Here is a 24,385-nt window from a genome sequence, read left to right on the forward strand (position 1 = left end):
CACAAAAGATGAAAGGGCGTTGAACGGGATGGGAGGAGGGAAGCTTTGTTCTGTGGGAATGTGGGAATTGTTGTGGGATTGATTGAGAAAGCGCATTGGTATGTGATGACAGCTGTAGCTGTTTGCCCCCAGCCTGACGCCCCATATGGTTCACAGAACCATCTGGAAAGCCTTCCTTGGAAACGGTTGGAAAAAGGCCGGCGGGTTCGAACAAAACACCCGGGAGGTGATTGGACGAAGCGCCTGTCAATCAGCCTTCATCATCTGCATTCAGCAGGTGGTGTTTCCTTGGAGGACGCTGATTGGTCTGAACCATTGTGGTTGTGTTTCGACCACGAGTGCAGAACTTGAAGCCTGGCGAGGAGGAATCTCCTGTGTTCTCGCCAATCATTCTCCTATCCAGGGTGTGTTTGCACCACCACTGACACATTATGATCGCTGTACTGTACAGATCTACAAAGCTGCCGAGCCCGGAGCTCTGCTCTGTGGCTGCTGCATGTCTGATGGTTTCTCTGATTGATCAGAGTCTCACGCTCAGGATAAAAGCGTCTGACGATCACATGACTTGATTCATGTCAACAGGGGGGGGGGCTGATAGGTGGTTGTTGGAGGATGGAAGAAGGGGTTGTCTTGGTCACCGGGAGACAGGGGGGGGGGGGGGGGGGGCGGGAGATGGATGAAGGGATAATGGGTGAGGGTTGGAGGCTGGGTTGTCATGGTTACGGATGGCGAGGAGGAAGGTGGGGTATGATGGACGAACGGATGACGGGTGGTGGTTGGAGGGTGGAGAGGGGGGAAGGGGCGGGGGGAGGATGAGGAGCAGGCGTCAGACTCACCACGCGAGGTATATCATAGACGCTATGAACAGGACGAGCACCGTGGCCCCCGCCGCCACGCCGTACACCCACATCTTCAGCTTCCCATCTGTAGGAGGAGGGTAGTGTCACAACCCCCCCCCATACCCTGTCCAGAGGTTCTGGGGTCCAACGGTCCTCCGGGACCCCCCCATACCCTGGGGTTAGGGGTCCCTCCCTGTCCAGAGGTTCTGGGGTCCAACGGTCCTCCAGGACCCCCCCATACCCCGGGGTTAGGGGTCCCTCCCTGTCCAGAGGTTCTGGGGTCCAACGGTCCTCCGGGACCCCCCCCATACTCCAGGGTTAGGGGTCCCTCCCCCGCCCAGAGGCGCTGGGGTCCAACCCCCAACGTCCCCCGAAACTAACCTGTGGGGATCTTTGAGCAAGAGGCCCACAACCACCCCTAGCATCTTCTTAACGAGGTGGATCTGGAATACCATAGCGTCTGCTTAACGAGGTGTATCTGGAATACCATAGCGTCTGCTTAACGAGGTGTATCTGGAATACCATAGCGTCTGCTTAACGAGGTGTATCTGGAATACCATAGCGTCTGCTTAACGAGGTGTATCTGGAATACCATAGCGTCTGCTTAACGAGGTGTATCTGGAATACCATAGCGTCTGCTTAACGAGGTGTATCTGGAACACCATAGCTGCTAGTTAACGAGGTGTATCTGGAATACCATAGCTGCTTAACGAGGTGTACCTGGAATACCCTAGCTTCTAGTTAACGAGGTGCATCTGGAATACCCTAGCTGCTAGTTAATGAGGTGTAGCTATAATACCCTATCTGTTGCTTAATGAAGTGTATCTGGGATACCCTAGCAGCGAGTTACCAAGGTGCATCTGGAAAACCGTAGCTGCAGCTTAACGAGGTGTACCTGGAATGCTCTAGCTGCTGCATAACGAGGTGCATCTGGAATGCACTGAGTTGCTCTGGAGACTGACCGACCAATCAAAAAGCTGCACCCTCAGGAAAAAATATTATTTTTCCTTTTGTGTTTTGTGTTCCATTTGTTATGAACGATACTTTATCCAAGTCAAGGCTGTTTGAAGTATAACAGGTGGAATTGTGACGATTTGTCCTTTTACTTAATATCTGGGTCGAGGAGTGTGTGATTCTGCAACGAGAGCTAGGACGCTCCAGAACCCAGCGACCCACCCATGTTTCTCTCAGCTCTTATTTAAGCCTCTGGTGCATCTCAGAGCTGAATGCCAAAAACCGTTCTAATCCCTTTTTATGTTTCTATGTCTCTAGGGTAGGTTTTAACCCTCTTTAACCATGTTAAACGTTCCCATTTGCTGCCTCGTTTGACCTGAGTTGTAGCTACAGTTATACCAACAGTTTCTGAGTTACTATCATTGAGAAATGGATCCATTTCAACGATTATTAATAACAATTCCCTAGATGGAATGACTCGTGGAAAGGGGTTTGTAATTCTTGAAAAGTTCCTGACTCAATTCTTGAATTCTACTTTTGGTCTTTTTTTGCAGAGTAAACATGAAGTGGAATTGTTACATAGTGCAGCTTTAAATGTCACCATAGCACAGTTTAGTTTGGATTAGATGTCAAGCTACATACATGTAGCAGATTATCAAAACATCTTTAAACATGCACATATCTTACCTGTGCTACTCATTCACTGAGCGATGCTAATAAATTACGAGGTTAAGTAGCTAACTTGACAGAACCTTTTCCCCTGAACGATGCGTTCTGCACGTCGAGTTAAGTGCACTATAGTTCTTCATCACAGTTACAGTCACACTGCTTAGACAAGTGCATCCATAAGGGTTTGAAATCCTTCTTCCAGGGACAGGACTGTGTTAGGTGCCAACTGCCAGACAGACATCAGAAGACACACTACCTTATGTCTCTGTGGAACTACAGCATGGGGGTTAAGATGTATTTTACATTTGAATGCCAAGATGCACTGTACCCACATTTTGTATCAAGCTTTGATTGTGTGCTTAAGTTGTTCTCAGGCACACTTGTGAGTTGCTTTGGATGAAAGCGTAGTCCTGTTAAACGACTAAATATAAACATCCACGGCCTAAATAAGATCTAGTTACGGTCTGTAGAACCTGGACGGACATCTCCCATTCTACAACCCTCTGTTCCTTCACAACCTGTCTCACGCTCCGGTTCGACCACTGACGGGGTAACACCCTCCATTACCCTAGACGACACACCCACTGCCCTGAGCAGCCCCTGTCTGACCGCGTCGCCCCCCTCACCTTGTCCGTAGGGCTGCAGGTACCAGGTGCGTCCCGACCGGCCCGGCTGGATGGTGCTGGGCGGAGTGGGGTTCACCGCCCGGCTGGTCTTCACGTCGCCCTTCTTGTCCCCCGCCGTGGGGACCTCCACCACGGGGATGGGGGCGCAGTGGTTCAGCTGGCCCGTGAAGAACAACACCTCCGTGTAGCCCTCCTCGCACTGGCACAGCGCTGCCTGCAGGGGGCAGCAAGGGACCGCCATCAGGAGGGGGAGTGGGGGTGGATGCAGGGTGGTGGGAGGATAGGGATACTTATGTGTGTGTTGTGGTTGTTATCATTATGTACTTATTGTATGTATTATATTATATTGTTATATATGTATATAGTATTATATTGTTGTTTCTCTTTCTTCTGACAAATGTATTTTAAGTCGCTTTGGATGAAAGCGTTTGAAAACGCACCCAAATGTAAATGTTAATAATTGACTATGACTTACATAACATGTATCTGGGAGCTGAATAGTTAACACAACCAGACACAAGTGTAACGTCATATATCTCGTCTTCATAAAACGAGGCACATGCTACCTCTGGCCAGCAGAGGGCAGCCTGGGACCTCATTGTAAGGGAGCTGTGTGTGCTGGTTCTGAGTGGTTGGGGCGCGTGAGGCACATTAAAGATGAAGCCCTGCACTTTGGCCCTAATGGTGGGATTAGCCGTTACTGGCCACACACACACACACACACACACACACACACACACACACACACACACACACACACACACACACACACACACACACACACACACACACACACACACACACACACGGATGCTACGCACACTAGATGCAGACTCGTACACACACACACTCACACAAACACTTCAGCCACACACAAACACTTCACCCAGACATAAATGATTCACCCCCCCCCCACACACACACACACACACACACACACACCACACTCAAACACACACGTGTGTGAAGCGTGCCGTCTCTATAATGGCTTAGCTGGAGGAGGAGAGATAGCGGTGGTCTGGCTGCCAGCCGGGGGAATCAAAGTGCGGGTCAGACGCTGGGGTCTACCCTCCCGGCCCCCTCCCTCAGTGGCTGCTATTGTGATTCATGTATTCTAACATGGCCGCCGTGGTCATATCTTTAAAACGTATGCTATTGTGCTTTTGTGCTACGGTATCTTTGACTGCTGCAGGCCTGTAATAAGCCCATCCAATCATTTAATTCATCCCAAATGAAAAGACTAGATGGCCTACCAGTCTGTCCACCTAGCTACCAGGCTACCTACGGGCACTCACTGAGCGTGACCGGCGTCCTCCACAAGGCTAGGCAGAGCTAATGCTAAAGCTAGCGTGCTAGTCCTGCGTTTTGGGGGCATGAAAAGGTAGGGCAGGCGATTTGGAGAGTAAGCTATAGTTGAGTATCAAACCAAAAAACCGCACCCTTCCCTTTGGGGGAGTGGCTTTGGAGGAAGCCACTCCCCCAAAAGGGAGGGCTGCGATTTTGCGGTTGGTAAGTAACAAACAGAATATATATTTTTTGGTTTAAAACTTTAAAAAATGTAGCCTCCTCTCCAACTGGCCTGCCCTACCTTTAACCGCAAGCTGCTTTGGATGAAAACATCTGCTAAACGTCAGAGTAGTGACAATTAATCGACCCGTATCAAACAAACAACACCCACCTCGCTACAGAAGGACTTGGGGCTGAGGCAGGGGGGGTCGCAGGAGCTGTTGTCTCCGGGCGGATTGATCGGAGGACATCCGCCTGCGGGTCAAAGGACATCAGTGTGAAACAAACCGGATACACACGGGAAGTGATCGTTCACATCGCATTGATTTATCCAGTCACCATTTTGGCTGCTCAGTTCGATCTCCCAGGCTTTCAGTGACAAATATCCCAGTAAGACCAGTGACCGATGACCCCTAGGCATACATCAGTATCAATATATATAAGTGAAGTTTTTAAGTGAGTATTTGCATACACATTTATCAATAATGTCAGGTAAAGACATGAGTTATGCTTAAAAGGCCCTGAACGCTCTACGGCAACTAAACGCATCGAGCAACGGTCAAATGCACATCTTCAGAACTGACAATGTGTATCACATTCCCAATTTAATTCATGCAATGAACAAAGAATGAATCGTGCAACTCTGACAACCAGCAGTGTCTAGTGTGATAGGATAAGTGACTTAGTGAGAGTGAGAGAGAGTGCTACACCTGTAGCCGTGTCACTGTATTAGTGACAGAGTGCTACACCTGTATTAGTGACTTACTGAGAGCGTGCTACACCTGTACCAGTGATGCTGTATTAGTGACTTAGTGAGTGTATCCCAGCTGTACCTATTAGTGACTTAGTGAGAGAGTGCTACACCGTTACCTGTGAGACAGTATAAGTGACTTAGTGAGAGAGTGAGAAAGTGCTACACCCTTACCTGTGACGTTGACCCCATCGGAGCGCTGGCACCAGGTGTTGAACTCTGTGGAGTTGGTCTTGCGGACGCTCTTCCAGGTGTACTCGTAGCAGGCCCCGTCTTAAAGGCACAGGACAGCCGGTCAGTCCCAAGGCGGCAGCATAACAACGTCCCACCGGATCAATACAGTGTCGTGAATTTGAAAGGCTGGCTTACGTCTACTTATCCGCAGACTGTGACTGTTACAGACTGATAAAGCACAGCCAAAAACAGGTTTCACGCATTTTTTTAAAGTAGCTATGCCCCACTTGTAGACCCAAATCAATTCAGATAATATCCGTCAAAATGTCAAAACAAGTCTGGGATCGCTAAGAATGATTCATTATTATTACACCATGGATGTAAATACCATATGCTTGGTCCAACGCATGCACAAACGCACGGTGGAAAGATTCAAACTAGCATATTGACATTAGCATAACAGGAATGGATAACATGAGTTCATATTGTTATCTTAATCAGTCGTGGCACCCATAGACCGCAATCCGACAACAACCGTCTTGAACCTTCCCAAACGAGAGCGATACTCCATTGATTTATCAGGCGAAAAGCTTTCTGGACGTCGACCGGCTCCATTATGCCGGGGCACTAACAGACGGAGATGAAAGATGTGTCCGCTAAGTTATATATCTACTTAATTAGCACGGGCTGCGGGGGCTACCGTATCGGCCCAGAGTGGCCTCCCCGGCCCCAGCGCTTTAATCTTTAATAAAAGCTTTCGCTTAATGACTTTCTATCAATGCAATTACAGCTATCGATATCTCCATCCGCGGCGCCACTGACCGGGGTTATATGGCCCTGTGTGGGTCGGGGAATCTCAGAGGCAGCGGAGGAAAGTGTTTAACCTTGAACTTAAAGAAGCAGATGTCTCTCCTCTGGGCTGTTTTAATACAGTATCATCGTCTACCGGATCCATAGACGAGCTGTGGTTTGCCGGAGAGAGATCAGGTTTCTACCTCCGCTTTATCCGCTCCCTCCCTCCCTCCCTCCCTCCCTCCCTCCCTTCCTCCTTCCTACCTTTCTTTAATCTCCCATCCTCTTGTTCTCTCTCTCGTCTTCCCTGCGGCCTCATCCTGTCACTCAACTCGTTTCGCAATCCCGTCCCCTCTCCATGCTTTCATTTCGGGATTTCATTTGCTCTTTATTAACGAGCAAAAAAGAATAAATGAAACGCGTTTCTTCATTCCCCACTGTCCCTCGGTTAAGTAAAGCTCATTCATATTATTCTCTTCCTCCCCCCAATGGGTGGGGGGGGGCGAAGGGGGTTGGGGAGGGGGGAGGGGGGGGTTGTAAAACCAGGTCAGGCCATAAAGGACTCAAGGGCTCGGGGGATAGAGAGAGAGAGAGAGGGACAGAGACAGAGACGGAGACGGAGACAGAGACAGAGACAGAGACAGAGACAGAGACAGAGACAGAGACAGAGACAGAGACAGAGACAGAGACAGAGAGAGAGAGAAGAGAGAGAGAGAGAGAGAGAGAGAGAGAGAGAGAGAGAGAGAGAGAGAGAGAGAGAGAGAGAGAGAGAGAGACGAGCAGGGCCGGATGGGGGGGTTGGCTGGGAGAGATGCACTGGGGGGGTGGGGGGATCCTACAGAGGGCTGGCGGGGCTGGGTGGGCTGTCTGGGAGCGCTGGGTGAGAGGTTATAGAGGGGGGGGGGGGTGGCGGGTTTCACTGCCCGCTGAACCACTGGCCTCGCGATGAGGGTTTGGTGGAAGGCAATTTACAGGCATCGCTGCACCCTGTCAACCAATCGGTGCTTACCGAACGCAGGGGGCACCAGGGTAGTGACCGCTCTGAGGCCCACCCGAGACAGCACAACATCACTGGAGGAGTGTGTGTGCGTGTGTGTGTTCAACACGTAAGAGAGAGGCTCTTATTTTGGAGGAATTCCAAATTCCAGATCAGTTTTCTCTTCTTTCCCCCCCAAGATAAAAAAAAACACAAAAGTAAATTCCCAAAGGGCAGACGAGGTCTTGGTTCTCATTTAGTCTCTTTCACTCTTATCATCACTTGTCGAAAAAGCCGATTTGTTAGCGTCCGTTCAGCTGAGACAGTTCATCAGCCCCGGCTAAAGGACAGTCTACTCTGGTGAGCTGGACTCTCAGGACCCTCCCAAGATCCCCCTCAGTGGGCAGGATTAGCCCCGTCAGTCTCAAGGAGGGGCGATGTACAGGGATGGTCTCTCTCTGGTTTCCAGTCGCAGGCCCTTGCAGCACTATCTGTTCCCGGGGTATTGACCAGTACAGGCGTACCTGTTCCCGGGGTATTGACCAGTACAGGCGTACCTGTTCCCGGGGTATTGACCAGTACAGGCGTACCTGTTCCCGGGGTATTGACCAGTACAGGCGTACCTGCGCAGGGGCGGGACTCCCAGGCCTGGTCCGGGCACAGCTGCAGGTTCTGGGGCTCCTGAGCCATGACGGGCCGGACCCGCACCTGCACCGAGCCGAAGTCCACCCCCGCCTCCTTAGCGCACACGCTCACACACGGGTTCCACTCCGACCACTCCATCAGGTAGCACTCTCCTGCAGGGACGCATGTACACGCACGCACGCACGCACGCACGCACGCACGCACGCACGCACGCACACACACACACACACACACACAAAGCAGAAAACCTGCCATTATATATTGGCTCCTGCAGGATAGAACAGACAGAACTTGGTTTTCATGTGACGTGTAGATAGACCATAGACCATTCATCTACTGAACTGTGTTATGCCGGTTTAAAAGGACAACGCTCAGGTAAACTGCCAACCGGAGGGGTTGCTAGTTAGATCCCTGTCTCCTTATGGCCAAGTAAAAGGCCCAGACGGCCAGGCGTGTCTGACGCCGTCCTCAGTTTATAGATTGATGAGGGTCGACGGGTCGATGGTAGTGATCAGAGGGCGACGAGTGACTCTAAGGTCGCAGCGGTTGGAAAGTACTGTGTACACCGAGGTGTGCTCGCGGTATTGACCTTCAGCCGACTCGGGCTGACCTTGAGGTGTGGGTTTGCGGTGGAGGGAGCGGTGGTGAGTGCAACTGTCTGAAGGGCTGATAAGAGATTGAATTACTGCACTCCATCACTGCCAAACAGCCAGGGTTCACCTCTTCATTCTGTATTGACTGTCTTTACAGTCAATACAGTCTTTACACTGTGTTCTGGACTGGGGGCTAGAGAGAGAGAGAGGGGGGGGGGGGGGGGGGGGGGGGGAGTGCTTCACTGCCTTGGACTTGCAGGCAAATTGGGCTGGCTCGATGGTGTTGTTGGTGGTGGGGTTAGATTTTGTGGTGGTGGTGTAAGGGTAGCTATTGATGGTGTTGGGGTTGGTACTGGTGGTGTTGGTGGAGGTATTGATGTGGTGGTGATGATGGTGATTGTGATGTGGTGGTGGCGGTGGTGATGCTGGTGGTGGAGATAAAGGGGTTTTTGTGGTGGAGATGGTGGTGGTGGTGATGCTGCATGGAGGTGGTGTTAAACCAGACAGAGGCTACACAGTGTTGCCCGTCAGTAATTTAGTTGAGTTCCTCTTGGTGGGGCCAACAAGGGGCCGTTTCAAACAGACGCTGGCGTGAACCACGAGAGATGACGTTGCTTGGCTTCGGTTGATGTTTGAGTGCGTGTGCCTGAGAACTTTGAATTAAACAAAGCATTGATGGCCTCACCAGGGAAGAGCCTCACTCTGAGTGGCTCGTAGCTCTGTGATAAACAACAGATGTCCAGCTCAGCCCTGTGTATGAATGACGCATTCACTCCATTTTAATCTCACACTTAGATCCATATTGATGGATTAAGATGTTATACATCAATCGTCCGTTTGACTAATAATGAAGAATGTGTCGCGCTGGTTGAAAGGCTCTGCTAAATGATGGGGTTTAATTTCAGACACTCATGAAAATAATTTATTCGCTGCCTGTGAGGAGTCTGTGATTACAATGTCAAATGCGATCAATCACGTTTTATCAACGTTCTACTTTTATTAAATGTAGATCTCTTAAGGCAGAGATCATGAGGGTATCATAGAAGTACTTCAGTAATAAGTCATTACTAAAAGCTCATCTTTCAAGCCCTAATAATATGACATGTTGTGATTGCCATTCTCTTGGGCGATAAATGCACTACTTGAAGTTTCACCACTGAAGAAGAGACCTTCACAACGTCATTTATTAAAGTTTTTACTGTCGCCGGTTTCCCTATAACTAGATAACTCTCAATAGTTAAACGTTTCTCTGGCCAGTGACTCCATCTTTGGTCTGACTATGTTTGCCTGATTGCACACAACACAACACTTGATGAATAGTATTTTGTTTGTTTCTTCAAATCATTATGGGGTCGGTTTGTATAAACAGGATCTTCAAATAAAACCTTTTAAAATACAAAACTTTTTGAATTACTCTTAGAAATAACTTATCACAAAATCCATTGCTTACAAGACAGCAGTCTCCTGCCCCCCAGGTGCATTGTGGGAGACCCGAATGTGATAAGATAACCCGGCTGTAGTTAACCCAGCTGTAGTTAACCCGGCTGTAGTTAACCCGGCTGTAGTTAACCCGGCTGTAGTTAACCCGGCTGTAGTTAACCCGGCTGTAGTAAGCTGTCTCTCTAGTGCGTAAACGGATGCTGATGAGAGTGCGGTAACCGAGGGTTACCTGGGCAGGGCAGGGTGCAGCTCTCCACGAGCCTCATCTCCTTGTTGCCGTCGGTGACGGCCTGGAGGCCGCTGCATAGCTCCTCCTCCACCAGGCTGGGGGGGGCGCGGCCCGATCCGTCGGACACAAAGCAGGAGGTGTTCCTGTGGCGCAGCCCGTGGCCACACGCCACGTCCCCCTTAGACCACAACACACACGTCCAACGTTGCCTTGGTAACCAGCAAGCAAACCTGAGTTCCGATTATTTATTTATTTTAAATCCGGCATAGTGACCGAGACAATGTAACACGACCAGACCGAAAGTCACATGGAAATCATAACATTTGGGTTCGCTTGATTCTCTAGTTCGTCTTTTACTGTGTATACTAAACAACACTGTTTCGGAGAGACAGCCTTAGTGGTTCCCAGTCCGATCCCATCAGATGTACCCTGAAGAAGCAGGATGGAGGTCCCCGGTTAAACGTCCCCCATGTCCACAGTCTAACCTCTGGACATCCTGAAGCCATGCTCCCCATACCTTCTACTCAACGGCATGTATCTGACATCACTGAAGGATGCTTCTTTACTAATACAAAATAATAGACTAGGGTGTTGGACTGGAGACGGTCCGTGTTCGATCCCCCAGCCTTACCTGTAGACATCCTTAAGCAAGATGCTTAATGAAGCCCTGGAGGCAAAGCTTCTAACATAATAACTGCGTGGTTGTCAGTGAAGGGGTGTTTGGTGTTTGTTCACAGCAGTGGTCCACCATCAGGCTCACCTCCACCCGGCACTCGGACCAGGCGCCGTGCTGCCACTGGTAGCAGGGTCTGGCGGGGCAGGGCTTCCACTGCTGCATCTGGGGGGAGCACGGCCGGCCGTCCCCCTGGGGGGCCTGGACCACAGACCTCTGGCGCCACATCTTCCCTGGACCAAACACACGAGGCGGGACATCGTCAGCACGGGCACGCCGCATCGCACGGAACACAGATGCTAAGGGGTCGCAGGGTGCGTTCAAAAAACGCAAAAACTTGTTGTTTCCTATATCGTTGGTTCGCTTTTCCCCTCCCGGAGGAGACAAGCGGTAAAAGTTAGTGGTCGAGCAGGAGGAAGTGAGGCGTTAGTGGTCGAGAAGGAGGGAATTAACGAGTTTAGGACAGCCGAGCTGATGGGCGTTATTTAAAGGGAAGTCCTCCACTGTTGATGATTTGGGCCAATTGCAACCTTCAAACTTGTGTGTCTAATGATGGAGTCGGAAAACTTCAAAGTGTTCCTGTGTAGGATACACTGATGTATCCTCGGTTCAAAGCAGCTTTAGGCTGCGTTAGGCTGCTTTGCTTGCTGATCACGTATCAGGACAGCGAGTACAATGGCCATCAAGAACCTTTAGAATGCATTTCACCTGCTGCACTAAACTTTGGTTTGAAGATATGCAAATAAAATGGCGTATAATAAGGTGAAAGTCGGTGTGTGCAAGTGCGCGGGCTTGCGTGTGTGTGCATATGTGCGTGCGTGCGTGCTTGTGCGTGTGCGTGTGTCTGTGTGTGCATGTGCGCCCGTGCGTGCGTGCGTATGGATGTGTGTATTGTTTAAAAGAAAGTATAAGGAGGTATGCTCGGAGCACATTATAAACTCCCTTCCAGTTCCGCGATGCAGACCCAGTCCACTCTATTATGGGGTAGCGTAACTCTTGCAGGTTTAATTAATCCAATTAATCATACGTAGCGGTGCTCGACTGAACAAATCAGCTTTTTAAAGAATTGCCCACCGTACTGTACTGTGTCGCAGCCATATGGATTAACGCAGAGAAAAAGTGTTGAATTAATGTATGGATTAATCTCAGTCCAATGGGCTAAAAGCATTTCTGCTATGCTAACCAAAACTCTGCACGGATCCAATACATCATTTATGCACACGCAGACCTGCTACATACCCACACACATACACCTAAACACACACATATACACACACACACACAGGTGGCACACACACACACAGGTTGCACAAACACACACACACACACACACACACACACACACACACACACACACACACACACACACACACACACACACACACACACACACACACACACACACACACACAGGTGGCACACACTCACTTACACACACACTCACACACACACTCACAGACACAGACACGCACACGTACACACACACACACACACACACACACACACACACACACACACACACACACACACACACACACACACACACACACACACATGCACATGCACATGAACACACACCCACACACAGACCCAGACACCTACACACACATGCACACGCACGCACGCACACACTGTTAAACTGTAAACTGATACCTATGTTAGATGCCTCTCATTCTAACCCTCCACGGTCATCTCAGTGTTTCATCTGGTGTAAAGCCAGGCTCCACCTCTTCTCCACCTCTTTCACCCTCTCAGCATCCAAATGGTAATCTTTTGGCTTAACACCCCTCCTTCTGATCTCTGCTATATCTATTAGCATTTTACACACCAGGTTAACATAATGTCTCTCTCTCTCTCACACTCTCTCTCTCTCTCTCTCTCTCTCTCTCTCTCTCTCTCTCTCTCTCTCTCTCTCTCTCTCTCTCTCTCTCTCTCTTTTCACATGCACACACTTTTTTCACCCATGCACGCACACACATACAGGCCCACACACATGTATGTTTGAAGGCACACTCACACACACACACACACACACACACACACACACACACACACACACACACACACACACACACACACACACACACACACACACACACACACACACACACACACACACACACACCCACGCACCCACCCACACACCATCAGTGGCAGGAGGGTGACGGTTATGGACTATGGGGGAGGCAATGGGAAATGGCCGCTAACATCAACATAAACATGAAACCAAATTATATAAATAAAACGAAAAACCCTCATGCCTCTGTTGTGTTTTATCATATGGTATCAGAGGGACAGATTTTATTTACCTTACTCGCCAAGGCATTTTTCAAAGCTCTGACCTGCCGTCAACGTTTCTGCTTTTCAGGCCCTTCCTGCTGAGTGAGCATGCTCAGTCTAGCAGGTGTGTGTGCATTAGTCGCCCGCTCCAACATCAGTGCAGGAACCGTTCCCGCCCGGTGAAGAGTTGATGAGCATGACTTCCTAACCCTGCATGTTAATCCTGCGCCCGCTGAGGCTGCATCTTCTCATTGAAGGGTTCCCTGCTAAGTTATGCACAGCGCCGCACGACTTCTGGCTCAGAGACTGCGTTTTGCTGTCACCTCTTCTGGGATGACACATCCGGATCACGGGGAAAAACTCATTTCAACTGCGAAGGACTTTTATTTTGTGATCCTGAAACTTTCCCAAGGTGCTCTGGGTTTTTGTGAATGAAGAAAATGCGTTGAAACTGCAAAGGACTTACATTTTGTTATTCTGAAACTTTCCCAAGGTAGTGAGGTTTTTGTGAATGAACAAAACTCATTTAAACGGCGGAGGACTTTTAGTTGGTGATACTGAAACTTTCCCAAGATATTTGTTTTTTTTGTGGATGTGCTCATTTTTTAAAATAAATACTGGCAAGTTTGACTAATTCAAGCACATGGTGTTGTAACACCTTTATACCAGGTATAGAGCTATTCTTCTAGGGTACATCAAGGTCCACAATTGAAATTCGTTGTCGTTTTGTAACATAGACATAAAACCAAAGAGACGTTCTCCTTTGAGAGAGAAAACACAGTTTTCTTACCTTGTAAACCGCAGGTCTGAGAACACTCTGACCAGACGGACCACTCAGAGAGCTGACAGTTCACCGGACACTCAACCACACAGGAAGTGTTCATCTGCCACTTCCTGTCCAGATTCAGCTGCAAAAGAAAGGGACATTAGGAAAGGCTAATGAAGATGCATTTCATAAATCAATGCAGTATTCCCCTTATAAGTCTGAAAACACTCATGATCAGATTAGGCAGAGACATGATCATCAGTTAGACATGCAACCCAAAAAGAAACTTGAAATAAATATATTGTTTGTTGTTGCGACTTTCTTTGTCCCCTGTTGCAACACTATGCTTGAGACGAACTTGGATAAAATCACAGTTTGAAAACCACTGCTCTAAGATATAGTTCTCAGCACCTCAGAAAACACAACAATACCCAGAGGCCTTTACTCGAGCCGGATGATACATGGTGCTGAGCAACAGCCGCTGTGGCCCTCTGGGACACTGAGTCTTTTCGGTGAAGCTGTTCCTGAGACAGAGTGGGTTTTCTCCTTTTGTGAAGAAGCCCAGATGGTAATTATGGGGGCCACAGGTTAAAGAGCTCTGGGGGCCACTTCTTACCATAGCCTTCAGGCCTCTATTAGAGACCGACAGGACAAATTGTAAAAGGGATAAACTCCTTAGCCGGAGGCACAGTCAGCATCGCTAGCATGGAGCCTCTGTTGAATATTTCATACCGCTCTTGGCCTCATAGTCGAGTTGAGCCACTGTGAGAATAGCAATAAGCAAATTATGTGGACGAATACTGCGGGTTAATTGATGTTTAATCTGAAAATGTTGTAACAATTCTCAGTTGGCATATCAAACATATGAAGCTACTTTTTTAAACCGTGGACGGTTTACAGCACATTTTTTTGATGGAAAGCCCTACTGAGGATTGTGGGTATTGTAGTCAAATAAAGTATCATGCCATAAGCATGTTTATGCTTATTTGCTTATGGAGACTGGTATAAGCAGCGTACTATATTTAGATAGCTCCAAGAGCTTCCTCTCTTCCATGAGCTTAGTCTCCGGAATCAGACTTCAGATTAATATCTAAGGACTGCAGCCAGAGGATCTCAAATCCCTTTCTCCGTTTAATTTTTTCTCTTCATATTTATTTCAACCAATCACGTCGCCGGAGGCCGGGATCTGTAAGCGTGTAATTGGCAAACACAAAGTTGGCCAGTACTAGTTCTGTGTGATAAAACGTGTCTGTGAAGGCCACACATCGACACAGTGTACACTGGCCACTTATGTTCACGCACAAATGACTTTTCTTCGGTAGAATATCTCTTTAAGGGAAATAGGGCGTAACTCCTCCCCTCTGAGGTTATTGGTTCCCGGCCCAGTCTGTGTGAGGCTCCTCCCAGAAAGGTTAATAGAACAGTAGGACTGGGAGAAAGAATCAAAAGGGAATGGTTGATAGAACCTAGAACCGTTTACCTCCTCGCAGAACTTGAGGTTCACTGATTTGCCGTCGCTCCGGACGCAGTCCAACATCCGGGTCTTGGTCCCGGTACCGCACACGGCACTCGCACTCAGCTGACACGTGCTCCAGTCTGGAGGGAGGAAAACATCAGAACCACAACGTTAGAACCAGAACACTAGAATCACAACATCAGAACCAGAACATAAGAACCACACCTTTATAACCACAACATTAGAACCACAACATCAGAATCACAACATCAGAACATCAGAACCACAACATCACAACATCAGAACCACAACAGAACCACAACATCAGAACCACAACATCCCACTCCAGAAAACAGACATAAGACATCTCCCTCCGTGAAATGTTCCCTGCGTTTCAATATCCTTGGGATTTCATGTATTTACTTAATGCGGACCTCCCAATTAGCATAATAGTTGGAAAATAAAAAATATGCAAAGCAGACGCATTGTTTGAGTGTTTGAAGTGGAACACAGTTATTTTGAACACCGGTCCACAGAGAGGGCTTTCAGAACCTGACAAATGGAAGAACCGAAAGAAACATACTTGTGCAGAACGTTTAATTCCCGAAAACAATCTACAATATAAGGCGAAAGTAAGCTTAGAGGAAACAGAGGAGATGGTGTGTGGGCACCATAGTCTCATTGCTAGGGGGTCACCTGATAACTGCAATGTGTGATCTCCAAAGCCCTCAAACTAACTCCAGGATACCCCTTAATCCCTAAATGCTCCTTAATTAAGTGTATCTCGAGTCAGTGTTCAGACACTTTGGGATAAGAGGCTGTGAAATGAAGTGGTAAATGAGTGTGTGAGTGTCCCCCAGTAACACAGGACTCGGAGCCAGTGTACACCGAATGAATACTGCCAGCACACCTTCCTCCTACGCACGTACGGGAGATAGTTAATACAGCACTGACCTATAAATCCCAAAATAAAAGCTTTGAAGTCTAAATCCACAGGAGAGGCAATTGCAATGAAAGAAAACCAATGTGAGAGCTAAAGAAAGAAATAGAGAGAAAGAGAAAGAGAAAAGAGAGACTGGTCAGGATAGAAAGAGAGAGCGAGAGACAATGAGAAACAGGAAGAGAGAAAGGGAAAGAGAGAAAGAGAAAGAGAAAGAGATAAAGGGAGAGAGGGAAAGAGGTAGAGAAAAAGAAAGAAAGAGAGAAAGAGAAAGAGAAAGAGAAGGAGAAAGAGAAAGAGAAAAAGACAAAGACAAATGTTCTGCGCTAAGGTCTCGTTCACGATGCTGTGAATCCACTATTGACACCCTGTCCCAAAGGCCATGACCAGGCGCTGGACCTTTCCACCACTCAGTCCAACGCTCTTTCTTTCTATGGACGTTTCCCCCCCCCCACGCCGAGCTCGTGACAGGAAGCCCGTCAAGCTGTTGTTTACGCGGCCTCCTCACCCGCTGAACGCCGCCACAGGCGCGGGGAGTCTCGCGGGCCGCGCTGTAATTTGAAGCGGGTCTCCAAACACCATCTGGCCCGACACGGATCTCCATCAGAGCAGATGATGGGACTGCGTTCTGACGGGTCGCCCGCTCTCCGTATGAGTTCACCTCGCACGGCCTGTCTGCCATCAGGCCTGTCATATGCCCGCCCCATCTGTCTGGGCTGGGCTTGGCTGGGAGAGAGACTGTTTATCACTGATGGTCTGTCTATCTATCTTCAATCATCTAGATATCTAAGTACTTATCTACCTACCTGTCTACGTATCTATATGTGTTTTTCTATGGATGTTTATCAATGCATGTATATATCTATCTCTCTCTCTTTATAGATGCATCTATCTTTGCCTGTACGTCTGTCTATCTGTCCATCCATCCATTTGTCTGTGTATCTGTCCGTCGGTCCGTCCATCGGTCTGTCTGTTTGTCTGTCCGACTGTCCGTCTGTCTGTCTGTCTGTCTGTCTGTCTGTCTGTCTGTCTGTCTGTCTGTCTGTCTGTCTGTCTGTCTGTCTGTCTGTCTGTCTGTCTGTCTGTCTGTCTGTCTGTCTGTCTGTCTGTCTGTCTGTCTGTCCGTCTGTCTGTCCACCATTCGTCACTCATTTAGAGGAGTGGGAGTCTTTAACTTTAGTTTGGCCCCTGAGTCGGTAACAAGGGACATATGAACTAACTCCTTCCTTTCCTCCTGTCCTATGTAGTTTGCTGCACAGCGCTCTACAGCACACACCCTTGTAGTCTCAACATTTTCCCCGTTCAAAGGGAGAGGCGGGATGTGAAGAATAAACAGGTTGCCTTCAAAAGAAACGTCTAAAAGACACCAGTGCCACAAAGCAGAGCGACCAAGACGCAATCCCTGAAGTCGGGCCTTTCACATCCACTCCCACTGTCTGTCGGCTCTTTAACGCCATGACACCCATGCAGTTGACAATGGAGCGACAGCCGCACAATGGCACCAGTACCAGGTTGTGTGATGTGGAGGGAGGCCTACACAGTTCATCATGTGGTCACATCCCAAAGCAGGCACCCACGTGCTGACACCAAAAACACCTACGTGCTGACTGTCACCCACCAGCTCTATAACGGTGCGACACCCATTATGTGCTCACCAGCGCGGTGTCTTCCCCACGCTGTTTATAATGCGGTGACAACCACCTGCTGCCGACACCCAAACGCTCTTTATATACACCGTGGTGGCACCCTCGGTGATGCGGTGACACTCACAGATCTATAATAGTTCACAGTTCAATGGGAGTCTGGGAGTCAGGAGGGGGAGTTAGGGGAGACGGGAGGGGGAGACAGGGGGCTCCCCCGCCGCCTCGCTCCGACAGGAGACGGCTGGCTGGTTCCAGCAGCGACGCCGCCATTTGAGTGCTCTGCTCCACCCTGTGATGCCCCCCCCCGCTGAGGGGGAGGGGATGTGGGGAGGGCGGCGGAAGGGATGTGAGGAAATAGGAACGAGGGGAAGCTTGAAGAGGCAGAGACAAACGAGGACGAGAAAACGGCGTAGGGGAGCGGATGAAGACGAGGGGGAGAGAGAGAGAGGGAGGGATGGAGGGAGGGAGAGAGAGAGTAGGGGAGAGAGAGAGGGAGGGAGGAAGGGAGTGAGAGAAAGAGAGAGAGTGAGAGAGAGAGAGGAAGAGAGAGGGTGAGAGAGAGAGAGAGAGAGAGAGAGAGAGAGAGAGAGAGAGAGAGAGAGAGAGAGAGAGGAAGAGAGAGGGTGAGCCTGACAGACATGAGAGAGAGCCCCTTGCCAGTGACTATCTGGGCTGTTGTGGGTGTTTACATCTCTTCTGGAGCTGCTGGGAGACTAGGAGGAGCGAGCAGCTGCTTCTGCCTGGCAGACTAATACACAGAGAGAACAGGGGAGAGGACATGTTCACAGCAGATAGATGGAGATTACCAGTGTCGCAGGAATATCACTCCTACTGATACGTATACTTATGCTGTTAGTAGTACGACACTCGCTTACACTCGTAATGTCGATACTTATACCTATAATGACAAAATAATGAGGATGTTGATGATTACGATGTGATGATGATGATGATGATGATGATGATGATGATGATGATGATGATGATGATTATGATGATGATGGAGACTATTATTACTGTAAAACAAATAATGCTTATGGTAGTTGTACCAATAATAATGGATGGCAGGGTAGTCTTCTGGTTAGGCCGTAGTTTGAATTATAAATATAGTATAAGTGCTGGCCTATAAATATATTTAAAGAAGCACATTAAGAGTGTGTCGAACTCCACTCAGTGCTAAAGAAACATTGGGTGCTTAGCAACAGGCTCATATGCAGCTTATATGCAGATGAGAGATGGGGCTACCCATTAGAGGAGGTGGCAACAGTGGGCTCGTCTTGATTGGATGAGGAGGCCAGTCAGTCAAGCGCTTAGGGTTTCTACATCCGGTGCTTGCATGAGTGGTACTGAGCAAAGTCAGCCAAAAGTCAGTAAAAGAGATCATCTGGAGATCTTTATAACGTCAAGATGTTGTGTCGAACAAATAGATTTCAATGCATAGCAGCAGGTTTACAACAAGGGGTCCCGATCAAAAACGTTATTATTTTAGCATTAATTCATTCATTCATAATTTTTAATTCAGTGCCAATTGCACTTCTCCAAAACTCACAGATGGCCGGTCTGCCCACATCAGACCCAACCAAACGATCATAGTCCAAGAACAGTACGAAGAAGAACCTGTGTGTTTAAACGCAGAGTGGCTGGGACTGAAGTAAATCACTGCTTCATGCAGGCTCTTGAGAAATCCAAAAGCGTTTTTTTGCCAATTTGAACTAAAATCATCTCAATATTCATGTGTTAGTTAATAAAGGCAAGTACACAATATTACAAAAAAACACTAATAAAATAACAAATTAGAACCAGTGTGAAATATTACAACCTGTGTGACATTGTACATCTCTTCTACCAAACAATAAAAATACATAAAAAAAAAAAGAAAGAAAAAGAAAATTAAATAAAGAATCTGTCTCAAATCATTATACAGTACCCCCTCCGGGCGCTGTCCCTCTGGCGGCCGGGGGGGGGGGGGGGGGGGGGGGGGGGGTGCGGTCACCTGTAATGTTGTAGAAGTAGTTGAAGCAGTTGAGGTTGAGAGCGCAGGCCTCGGCGTCGGTGGTCTCGGGACACTGTCGCCCCATGCTGGGTGCTCTGATGGTGAAGGCTGTGCGCACTCGGCTCAGCATCCGGGTGCACGGCTGGGGGGGGGGGGGGGGGGGAGACAGGCTGGGGTGAGGTGGTGGTGCTGCAATGGTTGTGTGTGTGTGGTCTCGTGTGTCTGGGTCTCATTGTTTGCGTGTACATGCACACCTCTGTGTGAGTGTGTTTGTCTGTGTGTGTGCATGTGTGTGGTTATTTGCATTTGTCTATATCTAATTGTGTTTTTTGTGTGTGTGTGTGTGTGTGTGCTTGCGCATTTCTCTGTATCTAATTGTGTGTGTGCGTGTGTTCATGTGCATTTGTCTGTGTCTAATTGTGCGTGTCGGTGAACACCTCTTGTGGTCTGTCTTTGTTTGTTCGTCTGTCTGTTTGTTTTGTTTGATACTGGACCACATCGTAGGCACAAGACGCACAACTCACTGATGTGTGTGTGTTTGTTCTTGTGCGTGTGTGGGTGTGTGTTTGTGTGTGTGTGTGCACACTTGTGCGTGTACATGTGTGTGTGTGTGTGTCTATACACGTGTCTGTACGTAAGTGTGTGTGTTTGTCAGTGTGTGTGTGTGTGTGTGTGTGTGTGTGTGTGTTTGAGCCTGTGCATATACGTGCTTCTCTTTGTGTGTGTGTGTGTGTGTGTGTGTTTGTGCGTATGCATATGTGTGGGCTGTTTCTAAGATCCCCCTTCTGGAGGCATCCTAAATCAATATGAACCCGTACTGCAGCGGCCGATAAGGACAACAATGCTAAAGTCTGCTGTCAGCCGGAACCCAATCTCCTCTTCCCCGGTGGCTGGGCGGGCGGTGTCCACCTCCGTTCTACCTCAGAGTGTTTTAACCGGTAAACCCGGCCGTCCGTCGTGGATTAGCAACCCGCACGTCGGCTCCGTAATCCAACCCCCTCCAAATAAGTGGATTAGTACCCTGTGAAGCCTTGATACCCTGCTGTCCCCCAGAACACAGTGCTGCCTTCCTCATTCGTCTGCATCCTCCTCTGGCCCCCCAGGGGGAGGTGTAGAGGAGGTCAGGGTAGACGGGGTCTGTTACGAGGACAAGGCTGCTGGGGATGAAGCAGGATGTTCCTGTGAACCGGCTCCCCCACTGGGGCTGCATCGTGGGGGGCCGGGGACAAGGGGGGGTGGTGGGTGGTGCTGGGGATGCGTGAGTTTAGAGATGGTGGTGGAGGGGATGGGGGGGGGTTTCAGGGGAGGTGGTGGGTAGGGGGTTTAGAGATGTTGGTGTGGGTTCAGGAGAGGTGGGTGAACAGACAGTGAAGGGGTTTAGAGGTGGTGGATGTGCTGGTTGGACATTCAGGGGAGGTGGTGGTAAGCTGGGTAGTGCTGGGGGTTGATGGGGTTAACAGACTGTGATGGGGTTTAGGGGTGGTGGTGGAGGTGGTGGTGGTGGGGGTGAGAGTCCTTGAGGGCTGGGAGTGGTGCAAAAGTCCATGACTGGGCCAGATGAATAAAGCATGAATAAAACATCTGATGCTCCGCAGCCCGACCGCGGCCTCATGTCCCCAGACTGCGAGGACGGCGGGAGACCTGCTTCGCCCGCACTCCAGAGAGAATGTCGCGTGATTAACAATGGAGACGCCGCTGATGGGAGACCGGTGGGGGTGACGGGGGCGGCCGGGGGGGGGGCGGCCGGGGGGAGGCGGCGGTCCAATCCTGATCCACAAACTGTGGGACAATCAACCAGACCGAGAGCGGGGGGTTTTTGGCCGTCTTGGGGAGGGGGGGGCTGCATGACTGCGGTGGGCAGCTCCGCCCGGTGTGTGTGTGTTTTACAGATCCTTCAATAAAAGGGTTGGGGAGTATCAAAGGGCGAATGTTAGTGTTCCATAAATATGAGTCTTAAAACCAGCCTCGTTCCTCCTGATAAATATTCCCTCTGTGCTCGAAGCAGAATAATGGAAGCGTTCGCAGTTCATATAATTTCCTTCTATCGGGTAAAACTTTGGGTAAGCAATGAGCCGCAGGTGTGCTTTTACGACCTCCTAAATATAACACATTGGAAATCTTTAGGATTCCCTGAAGCCATCGGGGAAATACAATACTGGGATTGAGCTGTGGTGTCTCAGGTGTTCTGTCCGTCTTTAATCTTTGTCTACGATGTCTTTCCCCACGGCTGTTGGGGAAGCTACTCTCTCCTCATGGTCGATTTAAACTTCTTTGTCCGTGCGTCTGCGAAGAGCGTCGGTTCTGTCCTTCTAGCACCTTTTCCGACCCGCAGACTTTTAGACGTGTATCCCCGGAGATACGCATCGAGGAATCACTGACCCCTGACAGTAGAATCAAATGCCAAACGTACCTGGGCGACATTAGAACACCGTTCGGTAAATGAATCGGACCGTTCCACTCATAAATCCATAACTCCTTCTGCATCCCATCCCTCGGAGGGGAGATATGGTTCATGGACTGCATTTATACAGCGCTTTTCTAACCATGGTCACTCAAAGCCAGGCCCGCCGCTCCCTATACGCAGAGTGCATAGGGCACCAAGTACCTGAGGGGGAACCAAAAATTAAGGTTTGTAAAAAAAAAGGAAAAGAAAAAAATACATTATTGAATAAAAAAAAAGAAGTAAATTAGTTATGAAGAGGCCCACCATTGTTTGTTCTTAATTGTATAACCTATCACTTAATTTCGGCAAATTAGATGTTTTTACCTAATATATAAAAAGGGGCTCCCCCCCCCTCCCGCTCGCGTAGGGCACCGAAACGGCCAGCAGCGGCCCTGCTCAAAGCGCTTTACATGATTGTCTAACATTCACCCATTCATGAACACATTCACACACAAACGGCGGTGTCAACCACACAAGTCAGGGTGAGGTGTCTTGCTCAGAGACACCTCGGAGCTCAGCTAGCAGGAGCCAGGGATCTAACTAGCAACCTTCCGGTTACCAGCCGAGCCTCTCTCTGCCCCTCTGTGAAGACCGTATGGAGGTCTGTGAAGGGTCCATAGACACGAGGGGGGACACGTGAGATAGACCCGGGGCTTTACCAGACTGCAGCGGTCCCAGGGGCCCCAGTCGTTCAGCACGCAGTCGTCAGGGCAGGGCAGCCGGCTCTCGCGGGCGCCCAGGGGCATCTCCTCGGGGTCGCAGAGGTAGTCCTCCACGGCGTCCGAGGGCCCGTCGATGGTGTTCAGCATGCACCTGGGGGGCGGGGGGGATGATTTACGAAGCTAACAACAAAGCTAACAAGCTTACCGTTGGGTTTGGCCGACCTTGCACGTTAAGTAATTATTTTGCTCTTTTTTTTATTCTAACTATTACTTATTTTATTAATTTAACCTAATTTTATCCATTTGTACTTATTGCACCGTTGGTCAGAGTAAAAAAAAATTATATTTGTCTTGCACATACTTAATTCACAATAAAGCTGACTTTGACTTTGACTTTGACAAACAACAAAGCTAGCTCTATCTTTGTTGTAAGCAGGGAATGGGTTAACCCAGTGATTGTTAGTGCTTGTCACTTGGTTCTACGAACAGCCTTACTGTACCGACAGCGATATCGTTGTTTCTCTTTCATCTGACAAATGTACTTATTGTAAGTCGCTTTGAATAAAAGCCTCTGCTAAAGGACCTAAATGTAAATGTTAATGAAAAGATTTTCTGTGAAACTCACTCCCTCATGGCGGCAGTTCTCTGCTGTTTTAGAACGGTCCAATACAACATTCCTCCTGTGATAATTGCGGAGTGGCACTCATTGAATTACACGAAGGATTAGTGTCTGTACGACACTAAGCCGATACAACAAAGTCAGTGTTTATGGGTTTGATGTAACTTTACAAACACATGCAAGCGTGCAAACACACACAAACACACACCAAGTACACCCCCACCGCCCACACGCACACACTCGCACGCACACACACACACACACGCACACACACACACACACACACACACACACACACACACACACACACACACACACACACACACACACACACACACACACACACACACACACACACACACACACACACACACACACACACACACACACACACACACACAGCGATCCTTTCCCCTGGCTCTGGTACCTGACTTTGCGGGTCTGGACCCCCTCTCCGCAGTTCTCCTTCAGGTCCACGTTGCTGACCTTCCAGAGGCTCCAGGGCTCGGCCACCCAGACGTACTGGTTACAGTCGCTCTGGCAGGGCACCACCTCGTACACCTGGGGGTGGGGGGGGGAGACACCATGACTCCCTCTGACCCCCAAAAAACAGGTCCCCACTCTCAGCGTTCAGCTGAACTGGAGCCATGTGTTCGTCAGCTAACGGGACTCTGTTTTCCCCCCTATATCACAGTCGTCACCGGCCGTTGTGAAAT

At 49.1% G+C, this 24,385-nt stretch overlaps 1 protein-coding gene across 1 annotated transcript in view; it reads right to left on the reverse strand.

Annotated features, from left to right (window-relative positions):
- Positions 1–24,385, reverse strand: part of LOC130392334 (thrombospondin type-1 domain-containing protein 7A) — an 85,527-nt gene that overhangs the window by 2,123 nt on the left and 59,019 nt on the right. The window contains exons 19-30 of the mRNA XM_056602828.1: positions 24,097–24,230; positions 23,048–23,201; positions 19,946–20,087; positions 15,394–15,509; positions 13,938–14,055; positions 10,955–11,100; positions 10,195–10,372; positions 7,878–8,084; positions 5,520–5,618; positions 4,767–4,849; positions 3,089–3,302; positions 837–924 (exon numbers count right to left, since the gene is read on the reverse strand). Coding sequence (XP_056458803.1) covers positions 837–924; positions 3,089–3,302; positions 4,767–4,849; positions 5,520–5,618; positions 7,878–8,084; positions 10,195–10,372; positions 10,955–11,100; positions 13,938–14,055; positions 15,394–15,509; positions 19,946–20,087; positions 23,048–23,201; positions 24,097–24,230 — 1,679 coding nt within the window. The remainder of the gene's footprint in view (positions 1–836; positions 925–3,088; positions 3,303–4,766; positions 4,850–5,519; positions 5,619–7,877; positions 8,085–10,194; positions 10,373–10,954; positions 11,101–13,937; positions 14,056–15,393; positions 15,510–19,945; positions 20,088–23,047; positions 23,202–24,096; positions 24,231–24,385) is intronic.

This window comes from Gadus chalcogrammus, chromosome 11 (genome assembly GCF_026213295.1).
Source record: "Gadus chalcogrammus isolate NIFS_2021 chromosome 11, NIFS_Gcha_1.0, whole genome shotgun sequence".
NCBI classification, from domain to species: domain Eukaryota; kingdom Metazoa; phylum Chordata; class Actinopteri; order Gadiformes; family Gadidae; genus Gadus; species Gadus chalcogrammus.